Source organism: Muscardinus avellanarius (assembly GCF_963383645.1).
Source record: "Muscardinus avellanarius genome assembly, chromosome: 18".
Classification (NCBI taxonomy): Eukaryota; Metazoa; Chordata; class Mammalia; order Rodentia; family Gliridae; genus Muscardinus; species Muscardinus avellanarius.
In genome coordinates this window covers 47,564,036-47,586,832 of record NC_137804.1, presented here as the reverse complement: position 1 = coordinate 47,586,832, position 22,797 = coordinate 47,564,036, and the positions used below count along the sequence as shown (strand labels likewise).

The window sequence follows — 22,797 nt, the reverse complement described above, 5'->3', positions numbered from 1 at the left end:
AATATACAAACTCCCTAAAAAATAAAAAACATATTGTATATCCAAAGACAATGTAAACAGAGTTAACAGTTACTAATAGAATGGGATAAAATATTTCCAAATGCTATATCTGAAGTTATATTAATATTCCAACTAGACATCCTAAAAATTAACAACAATAAAGGCAAACAATACCATTTAGAGATAGGTAAAAGACTAACATAAATAATGAATCTCCACAGATAACCAGTCTTAGTTGTCTGTTGGATGGAAAATCTTGTTTCTCTGGTTCTTGTGTGTGTTGCCTATTTCTTCTTTGTAGTTAATCTCTTTGAGTATTTTCTCTAGCGCTGGTTTTGAAGACATAAATTACTTCAGTTTCTGTTTGTCATGGAAGCTTCTTATTTCCCCATCTAATTTGATAGAAAGTTTTGCTGGGTAGAAAATTTTTGGCTGGAAGTTGTTTTCTTTCAGAGTTTGGAATATGTTACTCCAAGCCCTTCTGGCTCTCATGACTTGGTTTGGGAAGTCTGGAGTGATTCTAATTGATTTGCCTCTGAATGTCACTTGGTCCTTTGTTTTTGTTGCCTTTAAGATTCTCTGCTTGGCTTCCACATTGGTCATTTTGACAATTATGTGGCATGGGGATCCTCTTCTCTGATCCTGTCTAAAGGGAGTTCTATAAGTTTCCTGGACCTGTGTATCAACCTCTTGTTCTATGTTTGGAAAAATTTCCACTCTTATTCCTTTGAAATGATTATTAATCACTTTGGTTTCACCTTCTTTTTCCTCCTCTATTCCAATTATTCTTATGTTAGCTCTCTTAAAATGGACCCATATTTCTTCAATGTCAGATTCCTGCTGTCTGATTTTCTTTTTTAAGTTTATAAATTATGTGTTCATTTTTGGAATGATCATCTTCTAGGAGTAAGATTCTATTCTCCATATGGCCTAATCGATTGTTTATACTTTGAATTGAGGCCTTTACCTCAATGATTGCATCCTTTATCTCTTTTAGACTCTCTCTAAATTCTTTTTGAAAGTCCTCTATTATTTCTACAGTTATTTTCCTGATTTGATCTTCTAGAGATCTCTGAATTTCTGTGTTTTCAGGTTTTGATGTAGTGGGGTTGTGGGCATTCATTGCTCTATTGTTGTTCCTCTTTCCCATGGTTTCAGAATTTTGTGCCTTCCTTGGGTCACTATGACTTCACTTAGTGAGCTCTGTATCTCGAGTCTGTTGTAATCTCATCAGCCATTACTCCTTTAATTGGTTGTATCGAAAAGTCTCAGATCTAGGGAGTTAACCTGGGCTGTGTGAGACCGTGGGGGTGCTGAGCTGGGCATTTTCCCATGGGGAGCTGTGACTAGGGTATGGTATCTCTGCCAGCGCTACTCCTTCACTGGGTTGGACTGAAAAATCTCAGTCCCAAGGAGATTATCAAAGGTGCACAATTCCCTGCGAGTGCAGTACAGGAATTTCTCCTTTAGGGGCTGAAATTTTACTCACAGTTATTGTGTGTGCTGATCAGGAGCTGTCGCAGGTGCGGTGAACTCACTGCCACTGCTGGCGATATGGCACCACTGTCACGCCCTCGGCCGTGAGACTGGTGTATTTCTTTTCTGGTTTTGAGCTCTGTTCTGAGTTCCTTGAAGGCATGATGAACTTGACCACTGGGAGTTTTAGGCATTCTTTGTGCTGAAAGAACTGCTGAATTACACCCAAATGATCTGCAGCTGCTCACTTCAGCTCCTTATTTACCTTTCCACTCTGCAGCCTGGTGCTGTGAAGCAAGATGGTGTCAGCGCGGCTCTGCCACCGCATTGCAGGCTTGATTTCTTTTCTGGTCTCTGGTTGTTCTTCTAGTCTTGTTTTCTCTGTCCCTTGTGTTTACATTTTTTATTTCTTTGCTGATGGTGTCTTCTGGCTATGAAAAGCACTGATTTTGTGGCAATAGAGATTGAGATTTAGCAGGACTCATAAATGCTGTTCTTCTGGGTCACCATCTTCCCGAAAGTCATATCTAAATGAATTTATGAACAAAAGTTTTAACTGAAAACTTCTTATCTTTGATCAATATTCTTCCTACCCCAACTAAATATTAAGTTCCTCAGTGAAACTTTATCTTCTCTCATATGCTTAACCCAACTCATAATGAACTGAAGAGCCAGTCATAAAATCCTCATTTCTAATACTCCCGTGTCTCCTTAAAAAGGGCACACTTGGGCGTCAGTCACATGATCTCAACACGACCCTGAAGAAAAGGCTATGAGATCTAGAACATTCCAGAGAAGAACAGAGTATAGCTTTTCCCTGCATGACCTCCTTCTCCAGTGGAGATCCAGGGTTGTATCCTGATCTGATGTCCCTCATTAATCTGCACTAAGTCCTCATGCTTATATAGTCTTAAATATCTCAAACAAAATGAATTCCATGCTGACCCAGCATCCCTCTGCAACTGTGTGGACTCAGGTCGGTGGGCTGGGGGATATTCATTTCCTGGGAAAGTCTCTCCCTGTCCCCGCTTGGTGTGCTCTGCCTTCTGTGGCTCTTTCCTGCCCTGCCCAACAAATATATAATCACCTGCATCACAACATGTATAGCACGGAGCAAATACATGAATATGTTATGGTAGTAATGGCACTGTGGGCCATTCTATATAAGACCATATAATCATGAGGACTTACTGCAGAATTGTCTTAAGACAATTTCCCAGTATGTTTCTCTGTGCTTTGACCTACAGGTGTTTGAATAAACCTCTTGGGACATGTGGAAAGACACCAGTTGTGTGTAACGAGACACACAGTCTCCAGTAAAAAAAAAAAAAATTAGTACAACAGCGTACTGAAGGTCAGGAATGTGGCTTTATTTAAACTGTTGGGCAGGTTCCTGGCCAGGAAAGCCACAGTGAAGCTCCGCAGGGCCAGGGTGCCCAGGTATCCCAGGACACAGAAGAAGGCGGTAACTGAGCCCTTGTTGCACACGATGAAGATGTGGCCATGTTCAGAGTGTGCATCAGTGTCAATGAAGGGAGGAGAGTTTCCCAGCCAGGTTGCACAGAACATCACTTGGATCAGGGAGCAGATGGGGATGATGAAATTAGGAGCCCCTGACACCAGGAGCTGCCTCATCCTCCTCCCAGGACCAGTGGCCTTGAAGGCCAGAACCACGGTGACAGTTTTGGCCAAGACAGTGGAAACAGCCACAGTGAACCCAACTCCAAAGGTAATCTGCTGGAGGATGCAGGTGGCCATGTTGGGACGGCCAATGAAGAGCAAGGAGCAGAGGAAGCAGAAGGTGAGGGAGACGAGCAGGATGTAGCTGAGAGCACGGTTGTTGGCCTTGATGATGGCAGAGTCTCTGTGCTTCACAAAGACCCCAAGAACCCCAGCTGTGAGTGCAGAGAAGCCCAGAGCAACACATGCCAGAGCTGTCCCCAAGGGTCCTCATAAGCCAGGAAAGCCACCACCCTGGGGAGGCAGAGATTCCGCTGTGTTTGGGAACTCATGAAGGGAACACTGGGCATATTGCTCTGCATCTTGAGGGGAAGATAAGCAGATCATTTAATTGACTTGGGTATTTTTTGCCACATCAATGTCCATTTTCACGCCTGCAATGTCACTATTAGGACAGACTGCCTGTGATGTCTCAGTGAGAATAACCTGAACACTATCCTAAATTTAGAAGATCTGGACCCCACCCCAACGCTTTGCTAAAGGAAACCTCTTCCTGCAGCCTGACCCACTGTGTTGCCCACTGGGAAATGGAAGCAAGAACTCACCATGGCATGGTTTGACAAGTCAAGACTAAGGAAACTCCGTGCTTTTCCTCGTATTCATCCAGTGCTGCATCTCAATTATTTTCCAGCACGCTTTGTAAAAAAACCTTGTCTACACAGTTTTCCTATTTTTTATTCTATAAAAAATTAAAATCCATAAAATGCATGTTTATGCTGTTTGAGATTTTTTTTTAATTTTTATTGGTGCACTGTATTCATACATCATAGTGGGATACAAAAAATACTTTTGTAGACATACATGCACACATCGCCAGTCAACCCCCACCCGATCCCCACCCCATTCCCTCCCCATCCCTCCTACCCATGCTTGGCTTAGTGGTTGACATCTAGTATTATAGCAATTTATCCAAAATTAAAAATGATAATCTCACATAACAGTTTCATTTGTCTGATACCAAGCTTTTGATAACTTAAAGATAACATTTCAATATTTCTTTTTGCTTTATTTCTTACCAGATAATATTTTTTCTTTCTTTTTTTTAGTTGAAACTATCATATATTTATATATTTATTTTTCAGAAAAAAATCTATCCTAATACGGAATATGGACTCTAGATACCCAAAACGATCTCGAAGGTGCTGGAAATGAAACCCAGGGGTGTTCTACCTCTGATCCATACCCTCAGATCTATTTTTTATTCTTTCTTTTGAAACAGGGTCTCACTGAGTTGCAAAGGCCATCACTAGTAACTGAGGCTGTCCATGAGCCACAATCTTCCTGTCTCAGCCCCTCAAATGCTGGGATTACAAGTGTGCACCACCATGCCTAGCTAGACTTTTGATGCAAGTATATATTGTGGAATTCTGGATACCTCGCATACCATTATCTTTCTATGGTGAGAACACTTATCTGCTCTGTTGGTAGACTGCCTCTTAGTTTAAATGCTTTTATTAGTGTTTTCATGCTGTATAATTGCAATTTTACAGCACAATGCGGTTCAGTGTGCTGTACCACACATGCCTACACTTCTTGGTGTATTGGATTTATTATTTCAGTTTTTTGTTGGAATTTTTTCTTGTCACTGAGTATTCAACCTCTGAGTTGCATTTGCAACATTTTTTTTTATTTTGATATGGGATCTCAGAAAGTTGCTGAAGACCTGGTTAAGATGCCGAGCCTATACTCAAATCTGTGATCATCCAATCTCAGCCTCCCAAGGACTGAGTAATAGGCATGCACTACTATGTCCAAGTTTTTATTGTTTTAAACTGTAGTTACTGTTATGTGAAACCCATTTCTTGCAATCATTTCTCCTTATCTAAATAAAATTTTGGACAAAACTTTTAACTATAAATTTCTTACCTTTAATAAACAACCACCAAATGGAAGATTTAGTTCCTCAGTGTTTTAGCATATGCATAACATAACTCAAATGAACTGAAGAGCCACACATGAAATACTAATTCCTAATTCTCCTGTGTCTTCTTAAAATGGGCACACTTGCACATCAGTCACATGACCTCAACACCAACGTGAAGAAAAGGCTGTGAGATATGCAACATTCTAGGCAAGAACAGAATGAAGCTTTTCCTGCATGTTTTCCTCCTCCAGTGGAGATCCAGTGTTGTACCCTGACCTAGTCTCCCTCATAAATCTGCAGTAAGTCCTCATGCTTATATGGTCTTAAATATCTCAAACAAAAGGAATTCTGTGCTGACCCAGCATCCCTCTGCAACTCTGTGCACTCAGGTTGGTGGGCTGGGGGATGCTCACTTCCTGGGAAAGTCTCTTACTTTCCCTTCGTGGTGGGCTCTAGCTTCTGTGGCTCTTCCCAGCCCTGCCTAGTAGATACATAACCACCTGCATCACAACATGCATGAGCAAACACCTGAAGGTGTTACAGTTGTAACAGCACTGTGGGCTCTTTTCCTCCATTCAAATAGATAAATTGAATCAGAAAATTCAAATCAATAGACATCTCAGTGCAGCTCCAACAAATTTTTATTACAAAGTCATTAGGAATTAGAAAGGGAAGAGAAGAGAAGCAGTTTGCCTGGCAGAAACCCTGGAGAACCCCAAAATGGAATGCTGCCCAACTTTATTTCCCCAGATTTTAGATACAGAGTTAGGTTAATTTTTATTATGGGAAGTTATTACATCTATTAATAGGTAATGTGTAGCCGGGCTGGTGGCACATGCTTGTAATCCCCTTGATTGGGTGGCAGAGACAGGAGAATTGCACAGGTTTGAAGCCAGCCTTTGCTGGCTTAAGACTCTGTTTCGAAAGAAAAATATAAAATAGGTCTGGGAGTGTAGCCGGGCAGTAGAAGGGTTTCAGGAACCCAAGTACCACCAAAAAATAAAATAAAAAATAAGGTAATGTGTAGTAACTTATTTTATGGTAGGTGGTGCCTCTTGTCTCTAGGCAGTGCACTTACTAAGTGCAAAAGTTAATGATTCATCTTGTTTTTTTTAATCATGGCTGTATCAGTGGCCCATCAACTATGGGTTCTTTGAAGTAAAGGCCAGGTCACAAAAGAGGAGGTAACCAGAGGCGCTGATCTCCTCTTTGTATTTTTAAGGCTAAGGGCTTTAATTGCATCTATATTTCTGCTATGGGTATCATTAGGACAAAGGGCCGAGGGGAGAGGAGCTCTGCTATGTACTAGGCTAAGCTGCCACCTCTCCCTGCCTGAGTGCCTGCACAGTGCCCAGACTCTGCCTGCTGTTCACATTTTATAAATCAATATCAGAGCTAGTTTTCAATACCAGCCAAACGTGTATAGAGTATGGTTTATAAAACAATTTTCAAAAACTCATAAACAACTTGCTTACACATGCCAGCAAGTAGCTCAAACAACTTGAAAAATTCATAAACAATTTGTTTATGTCTGCCAGCTTATAACTTCAGAAACTTGTGTGGATGGTCAGCCTAGGGCTCAGACCAGCACAAATGTGCTGCAGTTGATATCAGACCCTTGGGTCAGGAACTGTCTCCTCTCCTCTGATGGATGCACATCATCAATACTTTTGAGACTACTGACAGGAGTCTGATAGTGTTGGATGAGCCTGGAGGAGCTGCCAAGATGCTGGGCTGTGCCCATGAAGTCCTAGGAAGAGACCTGCCTTCCTATGTGCAGCATGGGTGCTATGCTCACACCACATCACACCACAGCAGCTCTCCCCTGTGTACCAGTACCGTCCAGTGACCACTGAGGTCTAGCTCTGCTTTTTCCTCAGGATCCCAAGACTGCAAACTGCTCTAGCAACTTCTGAATCTCCTCTTCCATTTCTGGACTTGATTCATTATTTCCCACTCCCTGTTTGTTTGTATCATATTATTTTTTCTTATTAATTAAAGTGCTCTGAACTTATATAATTGTGTGTTCTCCAGCACACTTATTCGACCCAAATGGTTAGACTTGCTTGTATGATATTTATTGTTTAATGCTAATTTGTTGCTAATTGGCTTTGTCTAAGCAACCATTCAAAATTCAAACTGAGCATACCTTCACCTATCAATTCTCCATTTCTCTGTGCTCCTCTCAAGACATCGCACCCTGGGACCTCAAATCTTCACTCCCAGAACCTTAGGTCTGGAATGAAGTGCACCCAGATCCCAGCACAGGAAGAAGGAGGAGTCTTGGCCAACTCCTCACACCGAGGCCAGAGCCACCCGAGCCTCTCCTGGGCCTCCTCTCTCGACTCTGCCCACACCTGCAATGCCCTCTACTCCTGACATGCTGAAAGGCTCCCATGGCTTCTATACCATGATGCTCTTGTTCCACCAAACTGTAGCTGCTGCGTGTTCCTTGACTGCTTACTCCAGGTGAGCAAGCAGGGGGCACGGGCCCTGGACTTGGAATACAGTATGGATGGCAAAATAATTGTCTTAATGAAAACTCAGAGCACAGTGAATAAAAATGAATAAAAATCTAAGGTCAAAACTAAAAAAATTCAACTAAATAAAAACTGATGGGACCAAGAGTTGAGCCCAGGGACATTTCAACCCTTTTTATTTTTCATTTGAAAACAGAACCTCGCTAAGTTGCTGAAATTGACCTGTAACTTGTGATCAACATATCTCAGCCTCCAAGGTACTGGAAAGACAGGTGTGTGCCACCAAGGCTGACTCTCTAAGTAATATTTAGGTAAGGAGCAAATAGGTACCATGCATATTACATAATTCATTATAGAAAGATGTCCTGCTTCTGAATATACAGGTGGCACAAAAGAAAAAAGTAGAAAAAGTTTATGTTAAAGTTAGAGTCAAAGGCAACCTGAGTAATCATTATGGAATCCGTGATCATTCCAGAAAATGTCTGCAGCCAGATGTGGTGTAACACACCTGTAATCCCAGTACCTGAGAGGCTGTGACCAAATCATCACAGGTTCCAGAACAGCATCAGCAACTTAGCAAGGCTCTCAGAAACTTAGAGAGAACTGTTTAAAAACAAAAAACAAGAATGGGAATGTAGCTCAGAAGTAGAATGCCCCTAGGCTCAAGCCTCAGGATCTAGAAGGAGGAGAAAGACAGGAAGACAAACAATACCAAAACTCACAACCAGGCTAGATTTTTTTTCTCAAGCTTTAAAAAAGAGAGGGAGATTTATGAGAAAAGTCCTCAGAAATCTTATTTCTCCTAGAACTTCTGTCCTTCAGACCTTTCAGAGAGTTCTTCTCAGGTCTTAGGAGAATGATGTAGCACTTGGGGGCAAAGATGCAGCCCAGAAGCCCCGCACTGGAGGCCAAGATGGAGAAGACCTCCACGGCCACCATGGCCTTCCCCTTGCTGCTGTGGTAGACAGGGAGGAAGGTGACCCAGACACTGCAGAACAACAGTGTGCTGAAGGTCAGGAACTTGGCTTCGTTGAAGGTGTCAGGCAGGTTCCTGGCCAGGAAAGCCACCGTGAAGCTCCCGAGGGCCAGGGAGCCCAGGTATCCCAGGACACAGTAGAAGGCAGTGACTGAGCCCTTGTTGCACACGATGAAGATATGGCCATGTTCAGAGTGTGCATCAATGTCAATAAAGGGAGGAGAGGCTAGCAGCCAGATTGCACAGAGCATCACCTGGATCAGAGAGCAGATGGGGATGATGAAATTAGGAGCCCCTGACACCAGCAGCTGCCTCATCCTTCTCCCAGGACCAGTGGCCTTGAAGGCCAGAACCACAGTGACCGTTTTAGCCAAGACAGTGGAAACAGCGACAGTGAACCCAACTCCAAAGGTAATCTGCTGGAGGATGCAGGTGGCCATCTTGGGACGGCCAATGAAGAGCAAGGAGCAGAGGAAACATAAGGCGAGGGAGACGAGCAGGACGTAGCTGAGAGCGCGGTTGTTGGCCTTGACGATGGCAGAGTCTCTGTGCTTCACAAAGACCACAAGAACCCCAGCTGTGAGGGAAGAGAAGCCCAGAGCAGTAGAGGCTAGAGCCTTTCCCAGGGGGTCCTCATAAGCCAGGAAGGCCACCACCTTGGGGAGGCAGTGACTCCTCTCAGTGTTTGGGAACTCATGCTGGGGGCACTGGGTACACTGCTCTGCATCTGGAAGGTAAACATTAGCAGTTCATAGTTATTTATTTGTCCTCTTTGCCACATCTAAGTCTATGGTCACCACTGCATTGTTACTTTGAGGACAGGATGCCCCCAATGTTCAAGAGAAGCCCCTGAGCAGTCTGTCCCATCTCTGAGCTGGAGAATGCTGAACCCACACTCCCATGGACACTGAGCTCACTGTGGGTCCAAGTGGCTCCTCCTGTGGCTAAGTCATGTCACCAAGCCCCTTCCCACAACCCTGGGTCTTCTCATGATAGGATGACTGCCATGTTTATAACACTGACCCAGAGCCATCAGGGGAAAGTTTTCCTGATACATGCTCAACCCAAAAGTCAACTTCTTATACCATACAGCACCTCCTGTCCCTGAGAAATGTGACAGAGAAGATTACTGTAGGGTGGCTGTGAAATTTACCTGTTTTATTGGAAATGTGTCCCTCTGGACATAGAACACAGGTAAAACAGCAGACTGGTCTCCCTTCCTGCGGGATTCTCCTGAATCCTGGGCCACAGCTCTGGCTGCACACAGACTGAGGAGTCTGAGGGAAACCAGGTGATGGTTAGAATGTGCTGTGTTATTATCTACTTTAACAGTGAGTCAGAATCTCTCTCCAAAAAGAAATAACTTTGACCTAGAAGAGAAGGTCATCTCTCCTAACACTAAAGGTCACCATGGGATCCTACAGGGACACCTGATTCAGGGCTCCCATAATGAACTGCTGTCTCTCCTCAAGTTATCACCAAATGTTACCATGGCATAGGATAATGTTGGGTTTATACATCACCAGCCACACACCCAGGCTTCTCTCTCTTCCTATGTAACCTCCTTTCTGTATAAGATTGTCTGTGGCTCTTTCAGCTAGTATGCCTGAGAATATTATAGATTTGCATCTTTGATGGGGATTGTGGACTGACTCTCTGTCTCTGTCTCTCTGTCTCTCTCTCTGTCTGTTTCTCACTCTACCTCTATCTCTCTCACTCCATCTCTATCTCTCTCACTCTATCTCTATCTCTACATCTAACTCTGTATCAAATCTACAGAGAAACTCAGAGTGTGTGACACACCACTTGGTGCTGAGATAAAGGATTCACACTTGGCATCACCACAGGACTCTTTTTACTTAACTACTTTTGCAGTAATTGGGATTGAACCCAGAGCCTTGAGCATGCCAGGCAAGGGCTATACCCCTGAGTCCCTCAAGACCCTATTTGTTTGTTTATTTTTTATTTATCAATTCATTTTCTTACTGTTGTACTACTTATTGAAGCCAGGGAAAGTATATAACTTGGCCAGCCCTATTTTATTTTTATGTTTTTGTTTACTTTTATTTTTGTCTTTGAACAGTCTTGCTATGTTGTTCAGGCTGTCCTGGAACCTGCAATCTTTCTGTATCAGCATCCCAAGTTACTAGGATTACAAACATGCTCCATCACACCTGGCCCCGACTATACTCATGATCCTCTTTTTTTATTCAATAAGGAAACAGCATCATACCTGTGTGAAGCCAATAGGCCACTCTATGATCTCGTCATTGATGACCAAGCCTTGATGGCGTGGACTTGCAGAGGCAAACTCCCCTACTTTAACCAGCAACCCAAGACCAGCAGGGAAATTCACAGCATTCTGGATATCATATGTGGCCCCATGGTTTCCTTTCTTGTCTAAGGATATGAGCTGCCCTGCACTGTTGGTAAACTGGAGTTTCTTCAGGAGTGGATGGAGCTGGAGGAAAGGCAATGATTTGGCAATGAGGCATGCATACAAATGAAGATGGAAAGCCCTTAATTCCTAGGCAGTCCTTCTTCCCACCTCCCTATGCTCAGGTTTCCTCCTAGGCAAATATACTTGTCGGTATGTTTCAATGGTCACCTTCTCATGGGCTCTAGGGTAGGTAAGAGTTCTCTCATAGGCACAAGAGTGGAGCCTCGGAGTCCAGGGATTCTAGGATGTGCCAAGACATTGACATTGGCAGGGTCTCTGCCACAACCCTGTCCAGCAAAGTTTATTTGGAGCAGCTTGGAAGCCAATTCTTGAATTTAGTAAGGCCACAAGAGTGGTGGGGCTTTTCAGAACCTGCATCCTGGGGAGAGAAGACTGGTGTGTGCATGTCACACTTCACCAAAACAGAAAGATTGCTGGGAGTGGTGGTGGTTGCTTGTAATTCCCCCACTTGTGAGGTGGGGACAGGAGGATCATACAGGTTTGAAGCCAGCCTTGCTGGCTTAAGAGATACTGTTTCCAAATAAAATATAAAATAGGTCTGGGAGTATAGCTCAGAAGTAGAAGGGTTCCATCCCCTATACCACCAAAAACAAACAAACAAAAAAAAACCCAGAAAGATTAAATATATGCAATTGATTGTGCTTATCAGTTTTATACCAATTAAGGTTTTATGGAGGCAGAATATGGGACCCTAGTCTCTGCTGTTGGACCATCTTAGTGACCAGGCTATTGTCTTGGGACATGACAGGAATCTATTTATGTCTCCCTACTAAAAAAAACAACTCTCAATTCTAAGGAGGTTTTAAATTGAACATGCTAATCTGTGGATCTCCGGTGCCCAAGGCACTTGTTGAGAAAAATCAAAAGCCTCTGATTTGTTGCTTTTCTGAATAATTGACCCCTCCACCTTTGCAATCCACCTAAACACGGTGACCTCCTTTTCTAAGTAGCAACTTCTCATAAGAACCAAATGGCACATTGAACATTATTATAGGAAAAATAGAAAGTACATGGTAGATGAGACTTTCTGACATTGCTTTTTACATATTTGCCTTTGTCTAGAGTAAACTTATTTAGATATTCTAGGAATCTGATTAGTGATGTTGACTGTTGTTAATGAGTTGAAAAACATATGTCATACATAGACAGAGATTCAGATCAGCCAGAATTAAAATCGATAAATATCCATCTCAAATCTGGAGGGGAGTCTGAGATGATAGGAACCATCCATGGTCTCCTACTTAGAAGTGGAGCCAAAAGCTACATTCCAGTTACTTTTATAGGTTTCGGGAAAATAACCTATATTATTATTGCAATAGCATATTCCTGTTACCAAGTACTTGGGAGGCTGAGACAGGATTAAGGGTTCAAGGCCCACCTCAGCCTCTGAGTGAGGCTCTCAAAAACTTTTGAAACCATGTTTCAAAATTAATATTAAAACTGGAAGACATTTAAAAACATTTAAAGGGCTGGAGGTGTCCCGGCCTCGAAAATAATATGGAACAGTAAGAAGGAGGAGAAAGAAAAAGCGGAGGAGGAGACTTAAGAACAATTAATTTCCCAGAGTCCTATCTTCTGTGTAATAGATATAGAGTGATAGAGCCTAAAGGTAAAGAGTCCACTTTATCGATGCAAAGTACACAAAATCAGACACGGCCCTCAGTCATGACTCCCTGCATTGTATACACTCCAAAAATCCTACAGGTTGGAGCAATTTTAATCATCTTCTCATTGGATCTCGCTTCTGTTCTGAAAATGAGAAGCTTCCATGGAAAGAATGCAGTATTTGATTCCTATCTAGCACGGTGACTTCCCACTTGTCTACCATGATCCACACCTTTCCTATGGGGAGAAAGAAAGATGCCATGAGGTCCACTATGAATACGAGTTGTGTTCACAGAATTGAAAGCAATTCATCCTTCAATATAAAATGCTTTCGTGGTTCAGTTTTCTAATTAAATAGTCTGAGATGGAAGCTCCCAGAAGCAGAATTCTCTCCACATGGGTAACACTTCCAGCCACACCTAGAGCCAGTGTGAAGGTTCCCATATTCCTTGTTGCCTGATCCTGCTGGTATAAGATGAAAACACAGTCACTATACCCTCACTATGGTACATGTGGGTGCCTGCAGTGCTCAGCCCTTGCCTGCTCCTGGAGAAGCCTTACCTGCCATGGAGGGGGCCTGGGCTGCTCTGCATCCTCTAGAGATCCCTGTGCTATTCTCTCCACAAGCACCTCATGGAGGACGTGGGCCACGGCATACACAGCATTATAGAGGAAATAGCTGGAATCAGATAAGGTCATGATGTCCCTATATTGTGCCATAGTCTCTAAGGAGGTATTTGGTTCACACTCTCCAATCTTCCCACATGATGACCCAGTGGGTGAGCAGTCAAAATGGTGCATCCAATATTTACTGAAGAAAAAATCATCTGGGTACTGGGAAGGGTTGACAGTCTTGAGAAAGTTTTGGAAGCCAGGGATTTCTCGCCTGTGTTGTGAAAAGGAGAAGCTTCCATGGAAAGAATGCAGTATTTGATGCGTCTCTTCCACAGTGATATCCCACTTGTCTGCCATGATCCACACCTTTCCTATGGTGAGAAAGAAAGATGCCATGAGGTCCACTATAATGAGACTCTCTGCTTCTCCATAGAGTATATGCACGTTTGCAGATGGAATGCTGAGCCTCCTCAGGGCAGAGGGGACACTTGTTGTATCTGATTTCTTAAGGGCGGGGAGCCTTTCTATTAAGGCCACACAGATATCTTTCTTCACCATTTCCACATTCATAGCCTGAAGGAACTGTTCTCCTTTCAAGTCATCAGATATGAAGATGGCCACCCAAGTCCAACCAAAATGCAGCAGTAATGACACCATTGCATGGACCAGAGAGCTGTCCTCCGGGGCCATCTGGTAGAGTGATGGGAACTGCTCTTTGTCACTTAGCCTGGGATCAAAATGTCCATACGTGACCTGAGCAAGCAAACAGAATATGTTTCTGAGTTTATATGGCCTTGGGGTTGTCTTTCCTGAGAAAGGAATTAGACAATTTTTTCCATTACAGGGCTATTCAGCCAGGCAAAGTTGCACACATCAGTGACCTCTGTGGTTTGGAGGCTCAGACAGGAGGATTGCACATTGGAGACCAGCATCAGCAAATTAGAAAGGCCCTGTTTCAAAGAAAAAAATGAGCCAGGTTTGGTGGCAGACATTTGTAATTGCAACAGTTGGGAGGCTGAGACAGGAGGATCGTGGCACTCAGACAGCCTCAAACCCTTAGGGAGGCCCTCTGCAACTCAGTGAGACTTTGTTTTAAAATAAAGAATAAAAAGTAAACCTGGGGGTATAGTTTGAAGGTAGAATGCTTCTGAGTTCAATCTCTACTGCCAAAAAAAATTAACAAAAAGTGGAGGTTCTCTGTCCTGGAATAGAATCTCCTGGGTTCAAATCAGAGAAAGAGAGAAAGGGAAAGGGAGAGGTAGAGGGAGAGGGAAAAGAAGAAGAAGGGGAGATGAGATGAGAGAGAGAGAGAGAGAGAGAGAGAGAGAGAGAGAGAGAGAGAGAGAGAGATTCAACTGAATAAAATACTTTTGAGTGGAGGGGAAGACCTATAGACCTTATCTGTTTGCTCATTGTGGGCACAGAGAACACTGTATGTCTGAGTGTTCTTATCTTTAAAAAGTGAAGAGGACACACACTGACATATAATCATAATCCCTGTACTTGGTTGACTGAGAAAGTGGATCGCAGGTTCTCAGTCAGCCTCTGCAAATTAGTTAGGCTCTGAATCAAAATTAAAATAAAATGTGTTGGTGTGTTACTTAGAAGGAGAATGCCCCTGGTTTGGTGCACAGTACCACAATTTAAAAAGGCAAACAAATAGAAAGGTAAAATCTGCAACTGTTTCCACCTCCTGCCTGGGAATGAGGAGGTATGGCGTGGGGTTCAGCGCTGAGGTATCAGGTTGTATTTTGCTCTTGTGGAACAGAGTCAGCACCAGCGACCCATGCTGCCTGTGCACACTGATGATGGAATGTCTTCTTACTACCTCCTGGTAGTCTGGACTTCATTTATGAACACAAGGACTGAGGTCGTCTAGAGGATTACTTCCATTTACACTCTCTGGTTTTCTCAAACTTACTTCTCCCTGAACACAATGCTGCTAAGCTACTGCCTGTATTTGGCAGTGACACCATTCTGAGTGTTAGAAGTGTCTCCAGAGCTTCCTGCAAAGAAGCAGTGAAATGGAAGGTCTGATTCCTCACCTCTGTCATCATTCTGACCAAATTACCTGATGAGCACAGCTGAGATGAGGAAAGGTCTACTAGGTTCACAGATTTATAAGTTCTGGAGTTGCCATTCCTCTATCCATTATCAGATGTCTCCAAGTCAGAGACTTTGGTGATAAGACATGGCAGAGGGACAGAGATCACAGCTCATGGCAGGGGAAAGCAGCAAGTAAGATGGGAGATCCAGGAGCAGACGCAGTTCCCAAGACTAGGCCCAGAACCACCTCATCCAGCCATATCCCACTTCTCCAGCTGGCTGGTTCTGTAACAGTGAATTCCAAATCATATATATCAGGGGGAATGTCACTAGGTGGGCTCTGAAGAGATCTTCTTGGATGGACGGGAGTGAGGCAGGCTGGACAGAGGCTGTGGGTAAGCGCCAGTACACGTGTCTCTGAGCCTCCTCTCTCCTTGGGATCCTTAGAGGCACAATGGACAATATTATTGCCCCAAATGCCAGACAGATGCCCAGGGGTTGCTCTCGCTACACCTGACATTCTCTGGTGGAGGTGTCTGAAGTTGTCAAGTCCTGTGTGGACAGTCTCTCTTGTGAACGTCTCCTAGGAGGCTCACAGGTATGAGCTGTCGAGAGTCAATCTTCCCAGTTTGTGGGAGACAAATACATTGTTGAGATTTATTTATTTATTTATTATTTATTTATTTATTTATTTATTTGCATTGGGGATTGAGCTCAAGGGCATTCTACCTCTGAGCTACATTCCCAGCTAAGCAGCATTTTTAATTTGGAAACAGGATCTCCCTGAGTTCCCTTAGCGTCTCATTATTTTGCTGAGCCTGGTCTCCAATCTGTGGTCCTGCTCCCACAGCCTCCCAAGTACTGGGATCACAGGTGAGCTTCATGTCCTGCTCACATAGATGCTTAATAGCCAGAGCTCCTTCTTCATCTTTCTCCTCACACTAATGATAGTCTCAAGATTTTGGGAATTCACTGAGACCCAATCACCTGAATCCTCATGAGTGATAAACACTCAAATTCCACTTTTGTCTTGATCACACATTAGAGACAAGCACTAGGGGAAATCTGCACATTTCTTTACAGAATTCTTGGCCAACTTACCTGAGGGGTTCTGTAGAGCTGCAACAGGGCTCCAATCTCAGCCGAAAATGTTGGCGAGGTCCCAGCGATGGCGGCAACAGGACTGTAATTGCTCTTGCACACGTAGTTGGGGAGAAACACGTCGCCTCCTGACAGCCACCTCAGAGTGTCACGAAGGGTCTTGTGTTCACTGGAGTAGACATTGTAAAGCTGAAACCCCAAGGTCAGGTTGGGGAGCAGGTGCGGGTCCCTGTTGATCTCCTCGATGGTGAAGTAAAAGGCCAGCACATGTTGGTATTTCTTCCAAAGCCACCTGGACAGAGGAGCAGCATCAGGGAGAAGATGTGGTCAGGAGGTTCAGGGGCAAGTCCTGAGCCAGCATCAGCACCAGACAGGCTAGAGCTAGGACGCAATGCAGAGGTGGCCCTGGCCTTTGGACCCTGTGTGAGTAAGGTTCCCAGGGCTCAGGATGATCTTGAAATGGCTCTTGGATTTTGAGAAGCAAACTGTGTCCTTAACATTGAGAAATTTGTGAGACATTTGGAGTGGGCATAGGTGGAGTTGTGCTGGATGCTACTGCTATCAACTGGACCAATTTGCTGAGGTTTCTATAAATTTGAAGTGCATTGATGGGCACAACTTTGAGCAGGAAGTTGTTAGGGAAATGAGTGAGTGTGACTCACATCCTTTTTCATAAACCCTCTTGTTTTATGATGCTGAGGATTGAACCCAAGCAGAACCTAGGCTTTCTACAGTTGAGCCACACCCTCTCCACATAATAGTTTTTTCTTGAAAATAGGTCTTGGTAGAGTACCAAGAGTTTCACTAAGTTTCTGAGACCTGCATTGAACCTGTGATTTTCCTGTCTGTCTCCCAAATGCTGAGATTATAGCCATGAGCCAAGAAGCCATCTCAGACAAACCTTTTCTCCTTTTCCTTTTAGAGCAGAACCAAGCCACAAGCAGTGCTAGTTCTCCCTGTGTTCAGGAATCCTTAGCCAGCCTCTGCCCTGCCTGCTGACCAAAGCTTTGGGAACAGTTTCCCCTTTCTCAGGTTCCCAGTGGGATTCTGAGCAGCTCATGCAGTACAGAGCAGTTATAATCCACAGACAGTTAAGAGAGCCGGCCGGTCATCATGTTTTTCTTCAAATATGAACACATTATTCAGGACCTATAATTAATTTTTCTAGGTAGCAACATTTCCTCTTTGTGTTCCTGGACTTTCTTTCTCTGTAGAGAATTCCCTTGATGCTTCCTCCTCTATTCTGCCCTTTTCTGCTATTTTTGTAGCTAGATTTACCAAAAGTAGTTCTTGGATTTTAGAGCTACCTCTCAAAGGCTTATATTTCTCAAATAATTAATTTAAAAAATTTTCAAGAGTGTGTGTGTTTGTGTGTGTTTGTTTGTTCGTGTGTTTGTTGGTGTGATTATTGTGATGAAAACCAGGGCCACTCTACCTTTGAGATACATCCAAACATTTTATTTTTCCTGTGGCACTGGAGATTAAGCCTAGGGGATTTCTACTTGTGAAAAACACTCCAGCCCTATTAGTTTCATTTATTTTTTTAAATGAGAGCTTTGCTAAGTTGCTGAGGCTGTTTTTGTCTTTTGTTTTTTGTTTCTTTTACAAAAAAATAGCAGTAACCCAGGGTGGAGGCACAAGCTTGTAATCACAGATTTGGGGAGGCTAAGACGGAAGGATCGTCGCTTGCAAACAGCCCTAGCTTCTTAATGAGGCCCTTGCAACACAGTGAGACCCTGTTTCTAAATAAAGAATGAAAAATAGAACTGGGGTGTAGATCAGAGGTCAAATGCCCCTGGATCCAATCCCCAGTGCCAAAAAAGAAGACATTAAACACACAGAAAGTGGCACAGCCATGGCCAAGCATAGCACTGGTTGAGAGTGGAACTTATATAGCAGGTTCCCTGCCCTTTGATTTCATTAAAGAAGATTACCAGTTCATGGAGGACTCCTGCGTTGCATAGTAAAGTTGGAAAAAGAGCCCCAGCACCAGGTCTCCTTCTTTCTGGATATTAGGCCTCTGGTATTTCCAGCACATCGTGAAAGCATCTTCCTTGGAGGATGAGGACGTGAGCAAGAGCTGCAGAATCAGGAAGAAGAGAGACAGAGAGAAGGACATCTCAGGCTCCCCCATACATGGACAGTGCTGCTTTCAGTCTGATCTGCTCAGGTGAAGAGCAAGATTCAGGTGTCGTCTGTGCGGGCACAATGGCGTCTCTCTGTTGTCAGATGTCCTGGACTTGTACAAAGTGTTCAGACAGGCTTCCCAGCAGAGACACAGCGAGAAGGAAAGGGGGCACCAAGAGAGTCATGCAGCTGACACCTGCACCATCTGGCTGTGGTTACAGCAGCTCTGGCACCCTGTCATTTCATGGCTCTGCTGCTGCCCCATCCTGGAGCTCAGGGACACACTGCCTGGGGCTCTACACCTGTCACCTCCATCCTGATGAAAACACTTTGCAAAAACATGTTTGTGCTTCGGCTTCTCAATGCCCACCATGATTTCATCATGGTCCAGCAGGGCTCTGAGGACCACAGGAGCCCTGAGTTGCTGAGAGCCCAGAAGTTTAGACTTGGCAACAGTCCACTGCCCTGAGTGAAAGGACAGGGTGAGCAGGAGTCCCTGTGGCATGATGGTCTTATTCCACCAAATTCTCAGTACAGCTTTGAATGCTAACTGAATGTGAGTGAGCAGGGGTCACGGGCCCTGGACACAAGATTCAGAGTAGAGACTGATGATTGTCTCAATAAAAACCTTTACCACACTGTGTTCAAGACTAAAAATCTAAGGTGAAAACTATATAAATTCAACTAAGTAGAAAATATTGGGAGTAGGGTTTGAGCCCAGGGACATTTCACACTCCCAGCCTTTTTTAGTTTTTATTTGGAAATAACATTTCACTAAGTTGCTGGACTGGCCTCAAACCTGCAATCCTCTGGTCTCAGCCTCCCAGGTACTGGGATGACAGGTGTTGCTACCATGCTCAGTTCTCTAAGTAATTTTTAGTTAAGAAAGTTAGCATCATGCCTAATACATAATCATTACACAAAAGTGTCCTGTGTCTGAATTGGCAGGTGGCAAAAGAGAAGAAAGTAGATAAAATTTATGTTAAAGTTAAAGTCAAAGGCAACCTCAATAATCACGATGGAATCAGTAACCATCCCAGAAATTGTCTGCAGTTGGGAGTGGTGGCGCACACCTGTCATCTCAGTGCCTGGGAGGCTGAGACCAGAGCATCACAGGTTCCAGCATCAGCCACTTAAGCCAAGCTCTGAGAAACTTGCTGAGACCTGTAAAAAGCCACGAATAAAATACTCAGTGCTTTACCCCATGTTCATCTAGTGTTGATGTCTTTTTTTTTTGTTCTTAACACTCTTCATGGAAAACCTTCTATAAATAGTTTTCCAATTTTTACTTTTAAAAATATAGGCATAAAATGCTTATATTTATGGTATGTGAGATATTTTGAAACAACTATATATTGTGGAATTTCTGGAGACCTCGCATACCTTTCTCTTTCTACAGTGAGAACACTTAAGATCTGCTCTCTGATAATAGATTGGTTTTTAATTTGAATGCTTTTATTAGGGCATTTCATGCTGTATGATTGCAATAATCAGTACATTGTGGTTCAGTGTGATACAGCATACATGATCTTGGTGTATTGGTTTTGTTTGAGGGTTTGGTGGGGTTTTTTTCTTGATACTGGATATTATACCTGTGAGTTACATTCACAACCTTTTTTATTTTTTCTTTTGAAATGGAGTCTTGGAAAGTTGCTGAAGACCTGGATAAGATGCTGAGGCTATCCTCAAACCTGTGATCCTCTAATCTCAACCTCCCAAGAACCCAGATAACAGATAAGAATCATAATGCCTAAGTTGATACATTGTTTTTAACTGTTGTGACTGGGATGTACAACGCATCTCTTGAACTCATTCCTGCTTATGTAACTGAACTTTTGGACAAAACTTTTAACTGAAAATTTCTTATCTTTGATTAACATTCTTCCTCCCCCAACTAAATATTAAGTTCCTCAGTGAACCTTCATCTTCTCTCACATGCATAACTTAACTCAAAATGAACTGAGGAGCCAGCCGTAAATTCCTCATTTCTAATTCTCCTGTATATCCTTAAAATGGGCACACTTGGGCATCAGTCACATGACCTCAATACCACCCTTAAGAAAAGGCTGTGAGATCTGGAACATTCCAGGGAAGAAAATAAGGTAACTTTTGCGACAGACTGGCTCAATCGGGAATAGTAAGTCCAGCACTGAATATGGCCATTGAGTCCGTTTGAGACCGAGTTTTCTCAGAAAGGTGTGCAAAGGCTTCGGGTGCAGTTCTGCAGCCACTTATCTGCAGCAATTTTTTCCCTTTTTATGAAATAAACTCCTTTAAGTTCCTATTCCCGGCACTAAAAGTGGAGATTTCTCTCCAGGAAAGAATATGACATGGACAAATGCCTCTAGTGCAATTGAAACTTTATTACAAGAACCCAGGAAAATTTATATTCTTCACCAGTGAGATTAATAGTTAAAAAAAAAGAAGAGAAGTGTAATCACCACAAAACAATAGTGAAGGACATGTAAACAAAGTAAAAAGACACTAGTCCGGCATTCAAGATTAGCTCCCGATCTTGTGACCAAATCCAGCCCCCTGTCCTTGAGCCCCCTACCCTTGCAGACAGGCGGCTCCAAAGGGCAAATTCCAGAAGGCACAGGCACACCCAGGGCTTGGAGAATATGGCCTCTCATGGAATCTCCTTTAACTCTTTTTGAAACTTTCCATTCCTAGGGCTTAGTTCATATGGCTGGCATGGGGAGATATGGTGATCCAAGGGGATGTGATGGAGGTCTCCCCAATTTTGTCCACATTGCCATAAAAAGTCTGAAAGCTTAAACAAGCTCACAACACAGTTGAGCAGATAAACACCAAAAAGTAACATGAAGTTTTTAGATTTAGTTGTCAGATGTACTTCTCTAGCTGCTGAGCACTTTTCCTCAAATGATAGGCTTATTGGAAGCCTATTTCTCTTTTTATAATCCATTTTCCTATCACAAACCCTCTGCAACTTCCTTTTCTTTTCTGATTACCCTGATTCTCTCTTTCCCATTTGGGACAATCTTAGGATAAGCTCTTCTTGATACAAAAATGCTTTTTTATTCTCACCATATATTTCCTTTCTTTCACACTTACACATTTATTATATCTGTCCTTTGTTCTGACATATTCATTTCTTAGCCACATGGCACCTCCCTGTCTCGGGCAGCGCACATACTGGGTGTAAAGGTCAAGAATCTTTGTAGCATTCAGCTCTATTGTATTGGGCAGTATTAGATGCTCACCAACTAGGCTGCTTTGAAGTCACACACAAATTTTATCTTCTCTGAATCTAGGCCAGATCACAAGGAGAGGGGGTGAACAGAGGCACCGGTTGCCTCCCTTACAAGTTTTTAGGGCTAATGACTTCAGCTGACTCTTAAGGCTTTTACTATAGGTTAATGATTAGAGATAGAGGGGAAATCTGCGTTTGTACTTGCTGTGACTGGAATGCTTCCACAGCATCTGAATTCTGACTAGATTTTATTGCCATTTGAGCAAAGCCAATGGCATTTAGAGGCTTAGACAAATTACTAGAAAATTTATTTTCCACGGACTCAGTTTCTCTCACAGTCCTGATCTTACATCACTGGAGCAATTCGTGTGAAAAGTTAAAAGAATCATTACCAAAAGAATAGTAGTTATGAAAGAATATCTAAGAGTGGGGGAGTACTTTGGCCAGAGACAACACTTCCCCTTGGGGCTCTGCTTCCTTTAAGCTTAGCCAATTTCTTGCTTGGGAAATATCTCCATGCAGATGCCGAGGAAAAGGAAGTAATGGCGGCAAACTTTCCCTGCATGTTCTCCTCCTCCAGTAGAGGTCCAGTATTTTAGCCTGAGCTGGTCTCTCTGATAAATCTGCACTAAGTCCTCATGCTTATATGGTCTTAAATATCTCAAACAAAGAGAATTCTATGTTGACCCAGCATCCCTCTGCAACTCTGTGCACTCAGGTTGGTGGACTGGGGGATGCTCACTTCCTGGCAAAGTCTCCTGTCCCCTCGTGGTGGGCTCTACTTTCTGTGGCTCTTCTCAACCCTGCCCAGTAGATACATAACCACCTGCATCACAACACACATGGCACTGAGCAAACACAGGAAGGTGTTACAGTTTTGACAGCACTTTGGGCTCTTTTCCTCCATTCAAATTGATAAATTGAATCAGGAAATTGAAATTAATAGACATCTCCGTGCAACTACAACAAATTTTTTATCACAAAGTCAGTAGGAATTAGAAAGGGAAGAGAAGAGAAGCAGCTTACCTGGCAGAAATGCTGGAGAGCCCCAAAATGGAATGCTGCCCAACTTTCTGTCCCCAGTTTTTAGAC

The 22,797-nt window shown here is 43.3% G+C and overlaps 1 protein-coding gene across 1 annotated transcript; it reads right to left on the bottom strand.

Annotated features, from left to right (window-relative positions):
* Positions 1–2,808: 2,808 nt before the first annotated feature.
* LOC308276735 (vomeronasal type-2 receptor 116-like) lies at positions 2,809–18,483 on the bottom strand (the record flags this gene model as incomplete). The annotated part of the gene is made up of 7 exons (XM_080715575.1): positions 2,809–3,371; positions 8,385–9,263; positions 9,690–9,813; positions 10,770–10,997; positions 13,164–13,970; positions 16,365–16,656; positions 18,299–18,483. The coding sequence occupies 7 exons, from the start codon at positions 18,481–18,483 to the stop codon at positions 2,809–2,811; spliced, it is 3,078 nt and encodes a 1,025-aa protein (XP_080571701.1).
* Positions 18,484–22,797: the final 4,314 nt, after the last annotated feature.